Below are 19,626 nucleotides of genomic sequence, written 5' to 3' on the forward strand. Positions count from 1 at the left end.
CAATTCGGCGGTGGGAGGATTTTTAGAATTTAACTGTTTCGCAATTTGAATAGTGGAATGAGATTTATGGCTAATATAATTGAATTTTTAACTTCATGTCTGCAAGAAATTGTTTGTAAATATTCATTTCACTTGTTATGAGATAACTTTGTTATAAAAGATTAGCGCATGTCACGTAAGGTCAGTTAAATTAAATTAACGGGAGTAGAAAGGCATATTGTTCAAATTGATTGACATTTCCTACACATTTGACCTACGTTTTCGGCGCGTGGGAGCTCCGCTATCATAGTTATGGTGTGTATGTTTCCCTTTTCTGTTTAGCTACAATTTTGTATGTTGCGTTAGCCTTCTGTCTCTTAAAAATAAAATGAAAGGACGAGAAAAATTTCTAGAGATGTACTTAAATTATTTGATTTGTCCCATTTTTATTATCTCCTAAAACTTTCTTGACTCAAATTGTCTGCTTAAAAAGCTCGCACAATACTACCGAGTCAGTCCGTCAAACAGAAAAGCTTTTTGCCGCTTAACGCAAGCGTTGTTATAGAGCGACTATCCACTCAGTCATCCTCGCGCGCCCCGTGAATGTTTTGATATCCAAAATTGAAGAAGGCAACTGAAGTGACAATATCTGCAGTTTCATTCTCATGCACTTCGCCAAGTTTTGTTCTTCGCAAAACTGGCGTTCAAAACATCCATACAACGCGCGAAGATAAATAATCCGGGGAGGACTGGACACTAAAATGATGATCTAAAAATAACTTGAGAGGAATTTTCACCTCTCTTACACTTCACCCTCTTTTGAAAAAACTTTCAAACACGTGAAGAAAGTTATTCTAGGAAAAAAGGGTTATTTCTACCATGGATGACCATGGATACTATCCATGTTTGACTACGCGAGCTAGAAGAACCGCGACGATTTAGCTCGCGCGCGCGCGCTCGCGATTCGATCTAACTTACGTCATAATGCAGCAAGGAGTTCGGACGAGTTCTTTTACTTGAAACTGAACTACTCAACTTCAGTTAGTAAAAATATTTTGCCGACAGAATGGGGAACGTTTGTAGTGTTGCGAAATCATGGCGAAACTGTAAGATGACAATTTTTTTAGACACTGGTATTTTCCAGTCAATTTTTATTCATTTAAATACCTTATTTAAAACAATTTTCATTTTTTGTTTTAGATAAGAAGGAACTTAAGGAATGGAAGAAAATGGTGGAATGGCAACTTGCAGAAAAGGTGAGAGAAACATGTAAGCAGGCATTTGTTAACTAGCTAAAAGCTTTCGTTTCTGTGAAGAAATTTGGGAACAGCGCGATTATCACTTATAATACTTATATCATTACAAGCAAGCGAGATTAACTTTGAAAACTGTTCATCTCAACAAAACTGATTTAAAAAACCCATATCGCAATTCGTTTCAATCTTTGTCACTTTTGGCCAGTCATGCCTTCTTTTGTATTTGCTGTGATATTGAAATGTTCCTTCACTGTATTAAGAGGTTATTTTTATATTTCATCGAATTCGAAGGTCATATCCCATGACTATATTTGGCTAAAATCTATGACACAGTCTCTCTAAGCGCTTATGATTCAGGATAAGCTAGGCAGATATAAAATGTTTTGCAATGCAATGTGTCATCTCTAAACTGTATAGCAATGCCTAATAATTGTTGTATCTTGCAGAATGACGCAATAAATGACCTGAGAGAAGTTGTGCGAATACAAACCAAACGAAATCAAGATATCCGTAAAGAAAATAAAGAACTTTTACACGCCATTCGACAAATCGAGAAACGACTTCATGTGAGTAGCAGGCTAGAAAGAAATCACCAAAAATAATGAACTTTTGTTTTTGAAATGATATTAAGAAAAGCTCTAAGGAATAACGTTTTGTTCTTTCAGACTAAATGCAATGAAGACGAACAAGACGAGAAATTTGAAATTTCTGAAAAGCGTGCACGAGTACTGCAGGTAAAACGTTAACATGTCAATGTACAGCTTTTTTGGCTATTCGTTTGTTAATTCTGGGAGTAACCTTGGACAAAAAGCTGTCTTTCAAGGTCCATATCTCTCTGCAGCTGGGAAAGGTTTATAAAATGACAGCGGCATTGAGAAGATCGCGTCGCTTTATACCACATGACACTATGGAAAGGCTATACAAGGCTTTTATCCTACCTCATTTCGAGTATTGCGCACCGCTGCTCCTTGGGATTGGAAAGGGACAGCCAAAGCGAATGGAAGACGCAAACTTCTACGTCATAAGAACACTACCGTATTTACTCGAATAAGCGCCGCCCCCGAATAAGCGCCGCCCTCGAATAAGCGCCGCATCTGGGACAAAAAAGGTAATAAGCGCCGCAGTCCTGATGCGGCGCTTATTTGAGAAATTTCCTTTAAACTAAAAACAGCACTTAAATAAGCGCCGCCCTCAAATAAGCGCCTCCCTCGAATAAGCGCCGCACTTGAGGCGCGAAAAATTAAATAAGCGCCGCGGCGCTTATTCGAGTAAATACGGTATTTAACTTGCCGAAAACGTATTGCTATGGCGATGCCTTAAAAGAAGTTGGTTTGAAATCTTTATAATATCGTAGAATCTTTTTATCTCTAGATTTATTATTTAGATGCCTCAAAGACAACGGCCCTTTATATCTACAATCGTTTTTTACTGACTCGGACATGTGATAAATACAACTTGCGTGGCTCTGGCACAAAAATGGAACAGCAAAGCGTCTCAACAGCATGGCTTGAACATTCATTTAGCAATTCGATTAGACGCATTTGGAATGGTTTACCTATAGAAGTACGCCAGGCTGAAGTTCTCGCCTTTTTTTAAGAAATTACTGTCCGAATCCAAATTGCCTATAGAAGAAAGCTGCAGTTGCTCTTTCTGTTGACTGTAATTTTTAAAGACCTTTTTAATTGTAATTTTAACTTCATTTTTAATTAAAATTGTAATTTTTTAATGAACTTTTTATTGTAATTTTAGATGCCTTTTTAATTGAAATTGTAATTACCTTTAAACTAGAATTATATTTATATAGATTTCTACTTATTCATGTCATAATCACAATTTGTACATATACGCTTTTTACCTTTTTAACCGTCTTTTATTTGTAATTTTTAAACCTTTTTTCATTTCACGAGAGCGTTTTAACGAGCTACGGCTCCTAAGCTCTTCGTGTATAAATAAATTATGTCTTATTATTATGTCTTATGTCTTAATTAAGTTCAACAAATTTACTATATTATGATTGGCGGAGATCACTTTCGTCGGAGTATCTATTCAAGTTTCTATGGCAACAACCATTGCTTAGCATAATCTCGAAACCTTGAACTGGAGACCGAGCAATGTCTTCAAAGATTGCCGAAAGCTCAACCGATGTCTTCCGAGATGTCCCGAAGTTTTAAAAGTTCAGTCAAAGATTGCCGAAAATGATCCGATGAGTTGGAAAGATGAACAAAAGCGAAGATTTTTACGGAACTTCAAGACTTTCGTTAGAACTATTTTAGCGAAAGAAAGATGATCATCTTACTAATAAATTCATTTACTTGTTAAAATATAATGATGTACAAGTCTTACGGTTCTCAACTGCATGCATTACTTGATAGGTGATTATTGTTCATTTTGTAGAGCCGTGTTTCTATTCTCACTTCGTCCTTGAGAGAAACAAACAAGCAAATCGAAGCAATGGCGTCAAGTCTTAACAAGACGGAAAATCAGCAAAAGGAAAGTTCAGCTATGGTTAATTCTTCGAGATCTGAATTAAAAGAACTTACTCAGAAAATCACCAATGTTCAGAAGAGCTTAGAGGCGCTTGAATGTAAAGTTCTTCAAATTGATAAGAAGGTAAGCTTTTCAGAGAAGATTTCCAATCGAAAAATTTTACGAGGAAGACAGTGTGTCAGCGGCAGCCGTTGTGTAACAGGTGGTCACAAGTGAATCGATTTTAATTTTTTCTTTCAGCTCAATCACAAGATGACTGTTGATAAACAAGCCTTGCTGAAATCTCTGTTACAGGAAATTTATGAACTTGAGGTAACATCTTTGTATGTTTAACCTTTTCTTCACTAACCATCACTATGCAGCACCGACTAAAGGGTCAGTGGGCACACCCATTACTGCAGGTTGAGAAGGGGCTGGAAGCAGACAAGTGACATTTGTCAACTGTCAGTTGTAGTCAGTAAGGATGTTGAAGTCAAGACGCAATTTGTCAACTGAAAACGTAAAGTTATGTGTCAGTTAAAAGCTGTTAAAAGCCACTAAATTGCCGCAAAATCATAAAAACGTCCTCCTTTTATCCATCACGCACTAAGTACATTAAGTGTCAGAAGTCGCTTGTTTTTGTCCGCTCACAAACATACATACACAATTCAAAATTACGTCCATTGTGCTGATTGATAACAATATTAGAGAGTTAAACTTGGCACGACTCGATTACGGCATTCTCGCCGTCAATGCTTTGAAAACGGTCGGGTCTAAAAACTAAAAACCTAAAACTCTGTTTTAGGATGAAAAGGACGGTTTGTTGAAGTTTACTGAAGAAGCTCTTGGAATTGACGATGAAGATAGTAGAATTCAACTTAACGAGAAGCTCAATTTTACACTGGATAAAATGCGGTAAGGATTTTCCTTGTTGTTAATAAACAAAAACACCAAGGAGTTTTAAAACTTGTAATAATGTCTTATCTTGCATAATTTTATGCAAGATAATTTTATTTTATTTTATGGTAGTCATTGTCAATGAAAACTTTATATTCCTTTTTTTCTTTACCCTTCCTAGTTTAGTTCTCTCTTAAAATGTTTTTTGTTTTTGTTTTTCCTATCTAGTACCGGCAACACCCAGGTATCAAGCTGTTTGTAAAGAACTGACATTGACCCTTGAAGACTTGATTTGTAATTATTCTGTAAAAAGTGTTCAAATAAAAGCCGTTGAAATTATAACTGCGGTAAGTTATGAGCCAAGATGACGCTCTTAACGTTTTACATTTGCAATACAGCGGTTTTCGCTTGAGTAAATCTTGTCTTTTTCAGCCAGACCTGAGAATCCGAATTCGATCCGACGGTTAAGCAAAGAGCCATACGATTCTGTATTGTCAGTTTGTTTGGATAAAAAAGGATAGACTGGGTGAAATTGTAAGATTCCAGCTGTGTTTACTGATTGCCTTGGCGATTTTCTTATCAGTGCGAATTAATGAAATAAAAATTGGGATCTAGTGTTTAAAGGCGCTCTTTCTAGAAATAGTGCTTTGGATTCTACCATGGATAGTAAAAGGAATTTGTTTTTGATTATTTGAAGCAAGGGAAAAGTCCTTTTACTATCCATGATTCTACTGTCTAGTTTTTTTTTTCTGTCAAACTTGTCGAGTTTTTCGTCACCGAAATTCGTTTTTTTATTAATTTATATTTCGTTTACACTTCGCACAAAGGTGAAAAAAACTTTCTAATTTGCCAAGGATTATTTTAATGCATTTTAATTTACAAAAGATTTAAAGAAAGTCGAAAAAATTATAAATGATATGAATTTCATAAAAACCACGCGTTCTATTAAGTGTTGAAGAGAGGATTAGGGGGATTAGCTCCCTCAACTTCAACACTCGATCACAGCTTCTCTACATGCTCCAACTTGCTTTATTTGAGGAAGTCTCTGACTATTACAACTTCACTGTTTCGACTCTATTTCAACCCTCTCAACTCTGAACGATAGGTCTTGCTCGCGCGCTTATAAAGGCGCCAAACTTGAGCTGTCAATCAGCTGCCAAAAACACTAAACTTACAAATTTAGTTTGGCCGGGCTTACGTAAGTTCATGCGCAGTACGTTCTATATCCAAGAGCGGCTGCGTCGTACGCCACCTTGGCCACGAACCTTCGAAAAAGTTTCTTCATATGACAAGAATTCTTTTCTAAATTTCAGTATAGTGAAATGCAAGTTTGGCCCAAATAAGATCGCGCGAGCATGATAGAGTTTACAAGGAAGATATTTACAGGATAAAAGTTAAGAATTACACTAAGATTTTTAATAAAAGTTGTTGTCGAAATTCTAGGACAACTTAACATGACTTAAGTGTTACAAGAAACCGGTTGCGTAAGTCAAGCTTCGTGGGCGTAACTTCTAGGTAGAAACTATCCATATCATTATCGTACGTGAGTCGGGCGCAAACATAACTCATAAGGCATCAATGCTTTGGTTTTGCACCTTTGTGCGAAATGTGAACGAAATACAATAACAATTGGTTCATGCTTTAGCGTGCTCCATCGAGTCATGGAGCACGCGGGAAGTTTGGAGAGCACGAGAGAAGCGTAAGAGTTGCCCGAGGCGATAGCCTTAGCGGACTAGGGGCCTGTTTACATGATTCCGGAATGACTTTCATTCCGGAACGAAACTCATTCCGGAATGAAGTTCGTTCTGCATTTACATGACAGAGTCGACCGGTTCATTCAAAGGCATTTTCACGTGCGCGCCTTTCGCGCGTTATCAAAACAACTAATGAAGTGGCGCATGTTTCGCGCGAGATCAAAACAAGATGGCGCATGTTTCGCGCAAACATGTTTTTGTGCCGAGTAATTTGACCATAGAGCTGCTTCTTTGGGCTAAACAGTAAATGCTATTACGTTTTTTCGCTCTGAATTCAAACTGTGGAGTCCGTATGTGGTTTCATGAGTTGCGATTTCATCTCGGAACGAAATTCGTTCTGCGTTTACATGATACCAGAATGAAATGTCATTCCGGAACGAAACTTTCATTCCGGAATGAAAACCGGAATGAACTCATTCCGGAATGAATTGACTTTCGTCTCGGTATCATGTAAACAGATACAAAGAAATGTATGGGGATGGAATGAACTCGTTCCGGAATGAAAGTCATTCCGGAATCATGTAAACAGGCCCTAAGCCGCGTAGAAAAAAACCCGCCATTTTGTTGATGTGCGCGCGCGCACGCGCTAATTACGCGTAAAATTCTGCGCAGTAAGGATGCGCAATGCAATACATGGCAATGACCTTAACTTCAACTTTACATGCTTTTAATTTAATAAACGCTAGCTTCTGCACGCATTATATTTGGTAGTGCACTCACCAAATCCACGTAATTGCGAGTATAAAATAATGTTCCCTTTCACGTTGTATTCGGCTTTGCCGTCGTGATTCCAAAGTGTTTCTATTGGGTACCCCCAAAGGACGTTTTGTCGTGGAACACGTTTTGCTTTTTGGAGAGGGCATAGGCAGTAATTTGGACCAATTTCAGTGAAAAATGCATAAATTCTCCCGGCTTGTGGTACGGATCATAGTAAGCGCGAAGACTGTTCTTTCGTGCACCGGAAGCTCTGATGAAAGCAAATCGAGGAAATACACTTTTTTCTGCTGCATTCCAGAAGCGGTACCAGATTCTTCGGTGTTGAAGTTGCATGCCTTGTGTGAGTCGAAAACTTAAACTCATGAAACTGCTCTCACACGCTTTAAATCGTTGAAAAAACAACCCACACAGAAACAAACTATATATATACCTTCTATTGAAATACGCATGAAAAGTGCATTAACAAAACGAAAGTATTTCTATTTTATTGCATTGCAAATATATACACTGCCGTAAAAGTCGATTTTTGGAAGCTTGATTTACATAGAACTAATTAAAATAGTTATATTGTAAGCTCTGAACACACAATCATACGATGGTACGCTTGCTAAACGTTCACGTGTTTAAATTTTTAAATTTTAGATTGTAATTTTAGTTAGGGGACCTAAATAGGGATAACCTCGTGGTCCTCCTTTTCAGATACAATTTGTGTGTGTTTGAATAAAGTATTATTATTGTTATTATTATTATTACTAACTTAAATAAATGTCCCTATTGTCAGATACGTCCAAAATGTTTTTTTTGTGTGCAGATCATAACGATGTATTACAAACATGGCTCAGTGAATACGCTAAATCGGGTTCTTCAGCAGCCACAGTTCTCCCACCACAACAATATACAGACAAGATTTCAGCTGTGTGTGGATTATGTAAAGATCATGAACTTCTAGATCTTACACCACAGCAAAATTGGAACCTTTATAATGTGTGATACGGGTACCTTGCGTAAATTACTGTCACAATACCTGATCACTGATGATTTTCGTATGGTTGTGAATGACCTGGATGGCACACCAGTAGTCACTACAGAAGGAATATCATGTAGAAAGAGAAAAAAGCCGAACTTTCGGCCTTATGCCGCGCCAGAGCAAAGGTGGCCCAATATATCAACAAGTTTTAGTGAGGATTCGGGGCTGGTCTATGACGAAAAAGTCGACATTTGGAAGCTTCCTGCAGTCGTGAAAAAGCTACTGGGCAGCGTGAACGGGAGTGCTTTCGCCAAGAGTAAACTTGAGAAAATTATGGAAAGGTGCCGCGCGACGAATCATCAGCAACGACCGACTGCAAACAAGGTGCTACAGGAGTTATTGAAAGTTCAGCAATTGATCACACATAAATTGAATGCATCTGCCGTAAAAGTTGAAGGAAAGTTCTCTGACAATACCAAGTTTTTCGGAAAGCCCGGGTAAATTGTCAGTTTAAGCGTTTTACAAAATATCGAAAGTGTATTTGTGAGTTTTTTTGTGTGACATTTGCACAGCATATACTGTAAAAAATACTGTAGTACATTGATCTAATGCAAATAATTTCCCAAAATATCGCTACTTTTCCGAAATTTTATGGCATCTTAAATGTGGTCAAAAAGCATTAAATTTAATATAAAAGCCAGATTCCGCGCGGTCTTCGACACGCGATTTTGTATCACTTTTCCTTAAGCGATCCATTCAAATAAAGAGAAAATCAGCGACTTGGAACAATTCAGGGGGCTTATTTTAAACCATGCATGTATCTCTTAGTCTCATACGAAGATCTGAAATTTAATGTTTTAGTGCTGATAAGTAACAGATTGTCACAAAATAGTAACTAAAATCAAAGTAAACGTGGTGAATACGAATAACTTTCAGGCGTAAAGTTGCCTTTTTTTATTGTAAACGAAACTTCATGATCGACCATCTTAGAGGAGGGGGCTTAATAAAGAGGGGGAATATTAGAGAGAGGGGCTTAAAAAGAGTGAGGGGTATAGTCCTATACCGAGGATTTTGTGACACGTCCGGCTGCAACACAGGCGAGAATTTGAAAGTGTTGATTTTTGTAGAGGGGTGGAAACCGGAAAACCCGGAGAAAAACCCTCGGAGCAACTCACATATTACGCGGAGTCCAGGAATAGAACCCGGCAAAAAACGTTTTTTGCGCTAATCCCGAACAAAGTAAACGCAAGTCATCACAAATTAACGAAAGTGCACGTTTGGGCAGGCTTTAACGCAATGACTAGAAAAACACACAAGTACGACCACATTTTCTGAAGGTTTTAATACATACTTGTAGACCATAGAATCGAAACCATAAAAAAACCACTCGCTTTGATCCTGGATTCGTTTTAGAAAGTTAATTAACCCAAACACTCTACTTGGTATTATTGAATAAATAATTTTTAAAAATTGTCAGAATAAGATTAATACTGTCATTATTGTTTACCTGTCTCATTTTTTGTCCACATTTCATCAGAGATTATTTTGTACTCATCATTTTTATAATCCATTAGAAAGTTTCTCCTCCTATCCGTCACATATTTGTAAAGATCCTCATAAACAGCGCTCAGTGGCTGTACTCCAGCTAACTCTGCAATGCTCCTGTCATAATGCCACTGTCTCTCTCCTAACAAGTGAGCGTATTTCTTCCCGACGCCAGAGGAGAGTTTTTCTTGGAAATCTTCTTCTTCGTCAGCATTCATATCCTTTTCAGATGGCAGTTGCTTTTTTCCGCTCAAAACTGACACAATGTACTGAGCTTGAAGGCTAAACAGTGGAAATGGACAAATCCTGAGGCACAATCCAATAAATGACATTGTAGGATACTTTGTATTAAAAATGTGTTTGTAAAGATGAGTTACTCTGTTGTCACACACTTCAATGTTACAATCATCCTTGAGAAATGGAAAAGAAAACTCATAACCAGTGCAGAGTAAAATGGCATCGCAGTTTCTCTGTTGTCCATCGTCAAAATGAACTGTCCCATCTGGGGATACAAATGATATAGGTCTTTGCTCCTTCACATTATCTGGAAGTTTACAAGGAAGATTTCCTTTATGGCTGAGATACACAATTTCTGCCTTCTTTGCTACTTCAAGACAAATGTCTTTACCAGATGCCCCAGCACCAAGAACAACTACGCGCTTTCCTTGAAACACATCAGGATGACGATAATCATGGCTGTGCATCAGTAGACCAGGAAAAGATTCAAGACCAGGAATGCTTGGCATAAGAGGAACAAAAAAATGTCTGCAATGTAACAGAAAATATGATGTTATACGAATTCAAGCAATTATTAACCAAATTGACTTTACTAAAATGAATTTCGATTCCACCGCAGCCCTCATAAAACATAAAGTTAACAGTTACGAATATTATTAATAAGTTAAACTCTGAAACTCAATGAAGCATGCATATAATGTAAATATATATATAGATAAACGAAGTTTATAGTTTAGATATTTTAAGGATGTATATAAATTTTATTCTGTAATTAACTAATTTAAGTACACGACCCCACCAGCTCTGCTGATTAATTTATCGTGTTTAAATAAAGTGATTCATTCATCCATTTATTCATATGAGAAATTGTTATATACCAAGAAACTTTTTCCTAACAGCGTGCACTCTTATTGGCTAATTTGAGGTCACATGACTTCTAACAATAAAAACTGTTCCCATCAAAAGTCTCTGAGCGGGAAACATTGCAAAATCTATGACGTCAGACGGTAACAGTGAAATGTTGGCGACAATATGTTGACCAACCACTGCCAACCACTGCACTATAATGACTGATCCCTCGGGAAACCAGTTAATTTTGTTTCTCTTGAATCTTCTCAATGTTTCCTGATGCGAAGCCTGAACAGTTCGCTGGAAAACAAAACTTCAAAGGCCAACAGTTAAATGTTCATTTTTCGAACAATATTTCTGCCAAGGGAATTATCCTCCATTGTATCAGCAAGCCAATAAGGGGTCTATTACCTTGCGATAAATTTCTACAATGCACTTTATCGCAATAAAAACTTCAGTGATTATCACGGCATAATGGTGGGTGAAATTAAAAACAAGTAGATTGGTTTACATAATTTTTTGACACTATGATTTGATCAAAAGAGACCTCAAAAGGCAACTTTTAACAATTAACATCAAATTTTGTGAAAAAAATTCAGTAAAGTGTCTGATCAGAATGAAATTTAATATCTGCAATAGAAACAGACATGTTTTGTCAGGACCTGCAGCTGCAAGATTAAATCTCTGACTTAAAACATGACAATATTTAGTAATTCCCCCTCTCACCATTTATTATGTTGCATAGCATGTAAAAAATAGTTCCTCTGATTGCTTTAAAATTATTTAATTTTTATGCCTTCAATTTCTATCTATCTAGAACAAATTCTCTTTTCGAAATGATGCACCAGTAAACTTACCCAGAACATACAACCATAGCTTCAAACACATGAACTTGAGATTCCTTCGTATCAGCATTTGTCACGACAACCTCCCATCGTGGCTTGTGACTGTCTTTACCAAACAGAGGATAAACACTTGTGATGACCGAGTTAAAATGAATGTATTTGTACAAGTTAAAGTGACTTGTGTAGTCTTCAAGGTATTTAAGAACTTGTTGATGACTCATGAATGATCTCCATTCTGAAGGAAATGGAAAATCAGGAAATGCCATCACTTCTTTTGGAAGATTGGTTCTGAAAAAAAGATAAAATTTATCAGAGAGAAGAATGCAAAATGAGGATCTACAAAAGAAACATATTTTCTGTGATAGGCATGTTTTTCGAACAGAAGTTGTACTATACTACAGTGGAGCCCCGATATAACGATATGGCTGCAAAATAACCAAAATTATTGTTATATTGGTGTAACCCTAACAAGTACCTTTTACTGCATATTAAAAAAGGATAAAGAGAATAATTTTGATAAAGAGGCTTAAGAACACAGTATCATTTTTGTATATAATAATGATATAATGTTTAATGGCAACTCATTGCAGTAATAACTGAATTACATCGCACAAAGCTGTTGTCAGAAACGTTAGAGATCACTCAAAACTGTAATGTTATTGCATTAAATTTGATGTTTTGCAAATAAATTGTTGATAATATCGTTATATCGGGAGGATTTTACGTTCGATCCACTAAATTCTCATCACTATATCGGGACAATCGTTATATCGAAGATCATTATATTGGGGTTCCGTCCCATACATTTTACTGTAACTTTTGCCGGAACATAGAATATCCATCATTATATCAGGAATATCGTTATATCGAGGATCGTTATATCGGGGTTCCACTGTATACTAAAATACTGAGCTTGTGTATCCAGTGTTTGGGAGTCCAAGGGTTTGGTTTTCATCAGGGAGTCAGTTTTTTTTGTCCCACACTCCTGATGCGAAGAACGTTTATTTCTCATTCCACTACCGAGCTTAACATTTACCATCTTGCTTTACTTATCAAGAATGATTTATTTGGGAACCAGCATTTGTTCCCAAGTGCCACTGCAAAATTGTCGACTGACAGTTTGGCTTGGCTATCCAAACACCTCAAATTTCTTCCAAAATACTCTGCTGTGCGTCATATTTTCAACTCTCTTCTTGGTGTTTGGATATCCAGATGAAACACTGCTTCTCGTGCTTGATATATTACTTCAGCCACCTTAATCGAATTAAAAAAAAATGGCCACCAGCATGACAAGGCCGAAAAAATTTAGCACCCCCCCCCCCCCCCCCCCTCCCAACCCAACTGTACATCCAATGTTTATATGTCCCAAGCTCCATGTCTGAGCAAGAAATATGATTTTGGCCAACAGAGTAAAAAAGACAATTTGTATGGGAATAAACAACTAGAAAAGCGGAAAGAAATGCGACAAAATCGATTTTAATTTAGACGCCTTTCGTTTCCGTGGACATGTTGTGTAATAAGCCTAATTATAAATACCGGTAAAAATGCTTGCCCGATTTCTCAAATTTGCCTTAATATTTTACATGAGATAAGTGATTTATTTACCTGAGGCTGTGGTAAACACTGGAGTAAATAGGCAGACCACGTTCATCTGTGCCAGTATTTTCATTGTAGACCCATGTTCCACCAACAGACGAACCTTGCTCGAACACAGACACGTCGAATATATCCAAGTGATTTGTAAGATGACGAGCTGCCGCCAAGCCAGCAGCTCCAGCTCCTATCACACACACTCGAACAAGCTTCATCATAAGACAAATCAATGAGAATTATTACAGCCGTACGAAAGTATAAACGAACGTGAAATTGGTAATTTTCAACATGGCTGACATCATGTGACGTAATCTCGAGAGAGGATTCCATGAAACGAGCGCGCCTGGGGACGGTTGCGTTTGTTCGGGATGTTACGGGATGCAGGAATCGGCAGCAACGAGGCTCATTGTGAACTGGATCATTAATCGGGCGTGGCCGATTTATAGTTTACCCTTTGGTCGTCCTAGAGCGTAGTCTCCTGGCGCGGCCAAAAAGACGGGGATAGCTTGGGGTTGCTACAAAACCGCTACGGGTGACGCATACCGCAATGGTTTTCATTTTAGTTTTGACAGGAAATCGTTGCAGGCACACTTGGTCGACTTTTGGGTTAATGTGTAATCAGGTTGTGTTTTTTTGCTTCGGCGGAAGGACAGAGAAAAAAGCTTACGGGGCAAAGTACAGTATGGGGCCCAGTTCTCGGCCACTTTTGACGTAAACTTGTATTTCTTACCTCAGAAGAACCGCAGGAACTTGAAATTTCTCCCAGAGCTAGCTACATTACTCAGCTTTTTGGTGTAAAGCTATCGACCGGTCAAAAATTAATTTGCCCGAGCAATAATAAAAATAAAAGCTCCATTTGTGGGCCCAGTTCTCGGCCACCTTGGCCCAGTTCTCGGCCACTTTTGACGTAAACTTGTATTTCTTACCTCAGAAGAACCGCAGGAACTTGAAATTTCTCCCAGAGCTAGCTACATTATTCAGCTTTTTGGTGTAAAGCTATCGACCGGTCAAAAATTAATTTGCCCGAGCAATAATAAAAATAAAAGCTCCATTTGTGGGCCCAGTTCTCGGCCACCTTGGCCCAGTTCTCGGCCACTAAAAAGCTTGTGCGTAATTATCTGTAAAAAAAATGCTCAATTAATTTTCACAGTCATAAAATCACTCTGTAAACCTATTTATACTATATCGATCCCAAATTATTTTTATGATGCTTTGTTTTACTTTAGAAAAGAAGGATTTTCACGCGCCTAGTTGCCTATGTGCAGGTTCTGGCAAAACCGCATTGTGTGACCCGTGCATTTAGATGGTTTATTTTGCAGTGAAAAGGTCTTGAAAGATTTAGGATTTAGAAATAATAGACAAGACAAGAGTCAGCTCAAAACTTAGAGATAAGATTGAACTTTATTTTTAAAACATTTATTTCTTTCATTCTGGCAGCAGCAGATGAAATTATATTAAAAACCAGGAAGCTGTGATAGCGAGCAGGGTGGCCGAGAACTGGCAAATACGCAAACGTCGCAAGAAAAAAATTCGAAGTAAATTAAGACCAAAAAATACAACGGTTCAACGAAAAGTTAACTAAAGCAGAAAGCTGAATTATTCTACGTTTCACATGCCAAAAATTAGCTCGTATGGTGGGGGCTTTTGGATAAAATACGAATTTAACTACTCATCCATGAATTTGGAGCCGTAAACAAACAACTTTTTCGGGAATGCAAATTCACCTACCTCCGCGTAAACTCGACGTGTGAGCTTTCTATATCGAATTGAACGATCAAACTCAAGATACTTAAAGCACATGAATCAGTCTATCGTTTGAAGGAAATACCTTTTTCTTTTGATTCAACTGGAGTGTGAAAAAACGCGTTAAACACAAAGTGGCCGAGAACTGGACCCGGCCGAGAACTGGGCCCCATACTGTACTGATATTCACCATTGTGAAATTGCACTTACTTTGACAAGTTAAAGTTATTTTTGTAAATGAAAAAGGTAACGTCATTGATGTCACGCAGTGTTTTTTTTAGCAAACTAGATGGTTTGCTGGTTTCTGACTATGAATGAGGGTGTGATCTTGCGGTATATTTTTTGAGCCTGACTCCGCCGTAAAACTTTTTTTTTATTTAGCAAGAACTGTGTCGATTTTCATTTCTGAACAATTGGTCGTCAAGTCGTTTGTCACAAAGAGTAGAATGTTTGTACAGCATGTTTTGGAATTATTTTAGATTTGGTTAGTAAGACGCTTCTGAAGACCTGAGCAAAACATTGGGAATGTACAGTATTAATAGGAACTTGAATGGAATTTTTCACAAGTTGGATAAAGGTATCAACTGAAAAAAATGGAATTCAAAATGAGAACTTGGATTTTGTTGTAATTAAATCTTATCGCGGATTGGATGCATAATATCACGGCTTTGAAAGTCTTCAAATAATTAGAAAGGTTCCTTTCTTCCTTTTGATCATATTGTTATTTTCATGTATTGATTATTCGAAAGTGGTTTTCGTTGATACGAAAAAAAATCAAAGGCTCTTCGAGCAACCTCATGGTAATTTTGCAATTCGATGAAGTGCCGACCGTCCAATTTTTTTTCCAAATAAGCGTCCAATAATGTAACGCAATCTCACTTTATTACTATCGTTCAATTTTTATTTTTCACTATTGGTTTTGTGTTTTTTTTGTTTTTTTTTTTTTTTTTTTTTTTTTTTTTTTTTTTTTTTTTTTTTTTTGTTTTTGGGAAAAAAACTAAAAAACTAACGTGACACGAGATGACGTGACACGGAAGAAAAACGTGGCTGTGGATGTCGTGTTAACTAAAACACGTCACACTGCAAGCGTAACAATTTTGATAATACAAGCGTAACTGCATGTCGTTTAGCTGCTATCAATAACGTCACAATCTCACTTAATTTGCCTTTGAATGTTTTCTTGCGCCAATGGGTCATTGATAGTTTTTTTTCTTTCAAATAAGCGTCCAAACATGTTACACAATCTCACTTTGTTTGCCTTTGAATGTTTTATTTTTCCATGAAAGTTGCGACATTGATGGTTCGTGCTCTTAGGTTTCGTAGCACGAATTCTATTTTTTCACCGTAAAATATTTAAGTGTAACCTTTGATTCCATCCTTTTTGGCATTAAGTAAATTTGTTTTGTGAATATGTTTACTTTTCTGTCAGCACGTATAGCGTTATTTTGAGCAGCGAATAAAATTAGAGAGAACTTGATGTGCGTTTCTGCTGGACTCAAAAAGATGAAAAACGGATGACGTGACACGAGATGACGTGACGCGAAAGAAAAACGTGCACATGAATGTCGTGTTTACGTAAACACGGGAACTCATGTAGGATGGCAAGCATGTATCAGTAATATCACAATCTCACTTCATTTGCCTTTGAATTTTTTTTGCGAACGGGTCATGATAGCGTATGCTCTGAGGCTTCGTACGGCGAATTATATTCTCTTTTATCACCAGAGGATAAGTGTAACTGATCCTCTTTCGATCTGTTTTGTGAAAATTCAACCTTTTTTCCCTGAAAGAGACAGACCCTGGGAACGAGGTTGTAGAATAATTTGTTTTTGATTGACATGTGCTGAATGGCGTTTTAAAGAACCTTTCTGTCAGCACGTTTACTGTTAAATGCATGAATTAATTGCGGTTTAATATCAGAATGGAGTGAGCGAGTGGTCGAGTGAGGGAAACACGTGACTTCGAGAATGATCACTACACCTTCATTACCATTCGGTAATAAAAACGGGTTTTCACTGAATTGCTTGAAGTATTTTTAGACGTGATAATATTGGCTAATCAAATTACATTGTGCACGAAATATTTGTTATTCTTTTGTCTTGAAACTTTGAGGAAATTGAAATTTTTGTTTGACAGTAGTGTATGAAAGGCATTTTATAGAACTGAATAAAAAATAAGAAACATTGATAAAGGTTATTTCAAAGATTTATTTTGCCTGATTTTGAAGGGTTTCAGGAGTTTTAAAGAGTGCTGGTAAACGGCTGTATGTTGTTTGTGATTACGGATCTTATTTAGTTTCGAACGCTCTAATTTTTGAAAGGTTAAAACAGGTTAAAACCGGGCGGTTTCATGAGTTTTTTGGGTAGAAAGGTACGGTGGTGGTAAAAAAAAAAATGTTTAGAAAGGAATGACTGTAGTAGCACGTAAGTCGGAGGTTTGCGTGAGTCACGGGGTATAGTATGCGTGAGCTGGATTTCCGGCGTCATAACGGCATGTTTTGTTTACTGAAAGATACACTCGACGTTTAGTGTTAGTCGGCTTGGGAAACTATTTTAAAAATGAATGTTGTAATAGTTAATTAACTGGTAATCTAGAATTAACCCACTCTCGATTGAAGTCTGTTCTGGATTCGCGCTACCTTTTCGCCGCGAAGGAATTTTGTAAAATTTCGCTAGTGGAAAGAGGTACTGTAAGAACAGCATCAATAACTCAAAAGGAGGAACTTCTTTGTAGCTCTGAATTAAGACGTATGATAAAATTTTAGAATAAGAAACTTTCGATATATGGTTTTCATATTGTTTTTGTCAATTTCCTTTTGTGGCAGATTTTTTAAGAATCAGCTTTTCTTTCGTGTGATGACAGACACAGGACAAAACGAGAGGTGGATGAGAAAGATGCCGAAGATGAATAGGCACCGAAAAACGACAAGAACCGTCAAGGACTTATCTTTAGAGGGCGGGGAGTTTTGGCATACTGTATTTCGAGGACTGGACTGGACTAGTAAAACGAGGACTAGTAAAACGCGGACTTGTAAAACGCGGACTAGTATAACGCGGACTAGTAAAACGCGGACTTGTGAAACGCGGACTAGTAAAACGAGGACTCAGGTAAAACGCGGACTTGTAAAAGGCGGACTAGTAAAACGCGGACTAGTAAAACGCGGACTTGTAAAACGAGGACTAGTAAAACGCGGACTTGTAAAACGCAGACTTGTAAAACGAGGGCTTGTTAAGCACGGACTTGTAGAACGCGGACTTGTAAAACAAGCGCTTGTAAATCGAATAAAACTAAACGGTTTAGCGAGCGAAACAATTTGTGTTTGAAGCTCTTGTGTGTTTCTTCGACGGCATATTTCTAGCTTTTTTGAGCACTCTATGGTCTGTTTTAGCGTGGAGATGTTTTTGCAGTATAGCACATGTTCGTTCTGCAAACCCCTACTAAAACAACGCCGGGATTGATGCTATGAGTTGTGTGCATATGTTTCTTTCTTTCCACTACTTGACGTCTGTTGAGTGCAGTCGTTTGTATTGCTCGCACGAGGTAGAACGGGGCCCGTCCAGAAATCAACAGTCAATCGTAAATAAAGGTGACGGGCCTACACGACTCCTACGTTCGTGACATTAGAATATTTGCCGTTAAATGTTTAAATTCGGTCTTTCGACCTTATTTGCTTCTGACTTCTTTCTGAGGGTACTGTTTTAATTTGGGGGCAGTATGTGGTAAATAAAGGTGACGGGCCTACACGACTCCTACGTTCGTGACATTAGAACATTTGCCGTTATATGTTCAAATTCGGTCTTTCGACCTTATTTGCTTCTGACTTCTTTCTGAGGTTACTGTTTTTTTGAGACATTATGTATTGAAGAGAGCCGTAAGATGATTGTGGCCAAGGAATTCGAAGTGTTTAGAGGCGTTTTACAAGTCCGCGTTTTACTAGTCCGCGTTTTACTAGTCCAGTCCAGTCTACAAGTTAAAGACACATCAAGACCACCCCACTGTGAATTGCCATAGCACAGACAAAATTATAGTCAATATCGTATGTGTTTTTAAGAGAATTACGTAAGAACCAAGGCATGTCTTGTCTTGCCTTAGACTGACATGCAATAATTTGGAAATACTAAGCTCGTAACAGTTTAAGACAGAATCCATCAGGAATTTGAGTAACATTAATTTTAGTTACGCAAAAATTGAGCACCAGAATAATTTAAATTCTTGTGTTCTTTCATACCTTGTTAAAGGCTTGACATGTGATAACACCAACATAACACCAACAACAGTTCTTTATCAGTGGGGATTGAAGAAAAAAATGGAAACATCATCACACAGTTGACCCCCATGCAAAAACACTCCAGGATGTCACGGGACTGTTTGGTGTCCGTCTGCCAATTTCTAACTTCAAATTCCAATGTTAAATTCACATTAAATTTTAAATATTTCTTAGTTGTCTAAATTTTACTAATTCTTTTAAAAAAAACTATCACCTGCCAAACATCCCCAAAAATCACTCAAAAAAATTACAAAATACCGCAATACATAGATACATGGGATGAGTGAAGTTTCCTTGGATTCCTTGAAACACCAACAAGATATTTCCGTTTAAGGTGGCTGATAATGGGTTTCAGTATTTCCCAGTCCTTATACTTTGGTTCAGGACTAAAAGCCTTCATCAATTGCTATTACAGTAATGGTATGAAACAAATGTTCAATCATTCATCAACAAGTTGTGATCATTTTCTTGACAATAGTAGTTCCCCGGTAAACAGTTGTAGTACTGTCCC

The 19,626-nt window shown here is 37.5% G+C and overlaps 2 protein-coding genes and 1 pseudogene across 2 annotated transcripts; 2 read left to right on the plus strand and 1 right to left on the minus strand.

Moving 5' to 3' along the window:
• Positions 1–988: 988 nt before the first annotated feature.
• On the plus strand, positions 989–4,940 carry LOC144652749 (uncharacterized). Its single transcript, XM_078512803.1, has 8 exons — positions 989–1,085; positions 1,180–1,235; positions 1,682–1,801; positions 1,901–1,969; positions 3,630–3,845; positions 3,963–4,034; positions 4,507–4,616; positions 4,827–4,940. Exons 1-8 carry the CDS (start codon positions 1,046–1,048, stop codon positions 4,858–4,860), a joined length of 717 nt encoding a protein of 238 aa, XP_078368929.1. The 5' UTR covers positions 989–1,045; the 3' UTR covers positions 4,861–4,940.
• Positions 4,941–7,246: 2,306 nt separating this feature from the next.
• LOC144648282 (protein O-mannose kinase-like) lies at positions 7,247–9,336 on the plus strand (annotated as a pseudogene).
• A 23-nt stretch (positions 9,337–9,359) lies between these two features.
• On the minus strand, positions 9,360–13,427 carry LOC144650036 (uncharacterized). Its single transcript, XM_078509673.1, has 3 exons — positions 13,118–13,427; positions 11,525–11,800; positions 9,360–10,346 (listed from the first exon to the last, which is right to left on the minus strand). Exons 1-3 carry the CDS (start codon positions 13,321–13,323, stop codon positions 9,533–9,535), a joined length of 1,296 nt encoding a protein of 431 aa, XP_078365799.1. The 5' UTR covers positions 13,324–13,427; the 3' UTR covers positions 9,360–9,532.
• Positions 13,428–19,626: the final 6,199 nt, after the last annotated feature.

This window comes from Oculina patagonica, chromosome 4 (genome assembly GCF_052425735.1).
Source record: "Oculina patagonica isolate OP01 chromosome 4, crgOcupat, whole genome shotgun sequence".
NCBI classification, from domain to species: domain Eukaryota; kingdom Metazoa; phylum Cnidaria; class Anthozoa; order Scleractinia; family Oculinidae; genus Oculina; species Oculina patagonica.

Coding starts and splice junctions, on each gene's coding strand:
- LOC144650036 (XM_078509673.1), bottom strand. CDS start 13,323: ATGATGAAGCTTGTTCGAGTGTGTGTGATAGGAGCTGGAGCTGCTGGC. Junction 11,801..13,117: donor AGTGTTTACCACAGCCTCAG/GTAAATAAATCA, acceptor TCTTTTTTTCAG/AACCAATCTTCCAAAAGAAG. Junction 10,347..11,524: donor GCTATGGTTGTATGTTCTGG/GTAAGTTTACTG, acceptor GTTACATTGCAG/ACATTTTTTTGTTCCTCTTA.
- LOC144652749 (XM_078512803.1), top strand. CDS start 1,046: ATGGGGAACGTTTGTAGTGTTGCGAAATCATGGCGAAACT. Junction 1,970..3,629: donor AGCGTGCACGAGTACTGCAG/GTAAAACGTTAA, acceptor TTCATTTTGTAG/AGCCGTGTTTCTATTCTCAC. Junction 3,846..3,962: donor TTCTTCAAATTGATAAGAAG/GTAAGCTTTTCA, acceptor TTTTTCTTTCAG/CTCAATCACAAGATGACTGT.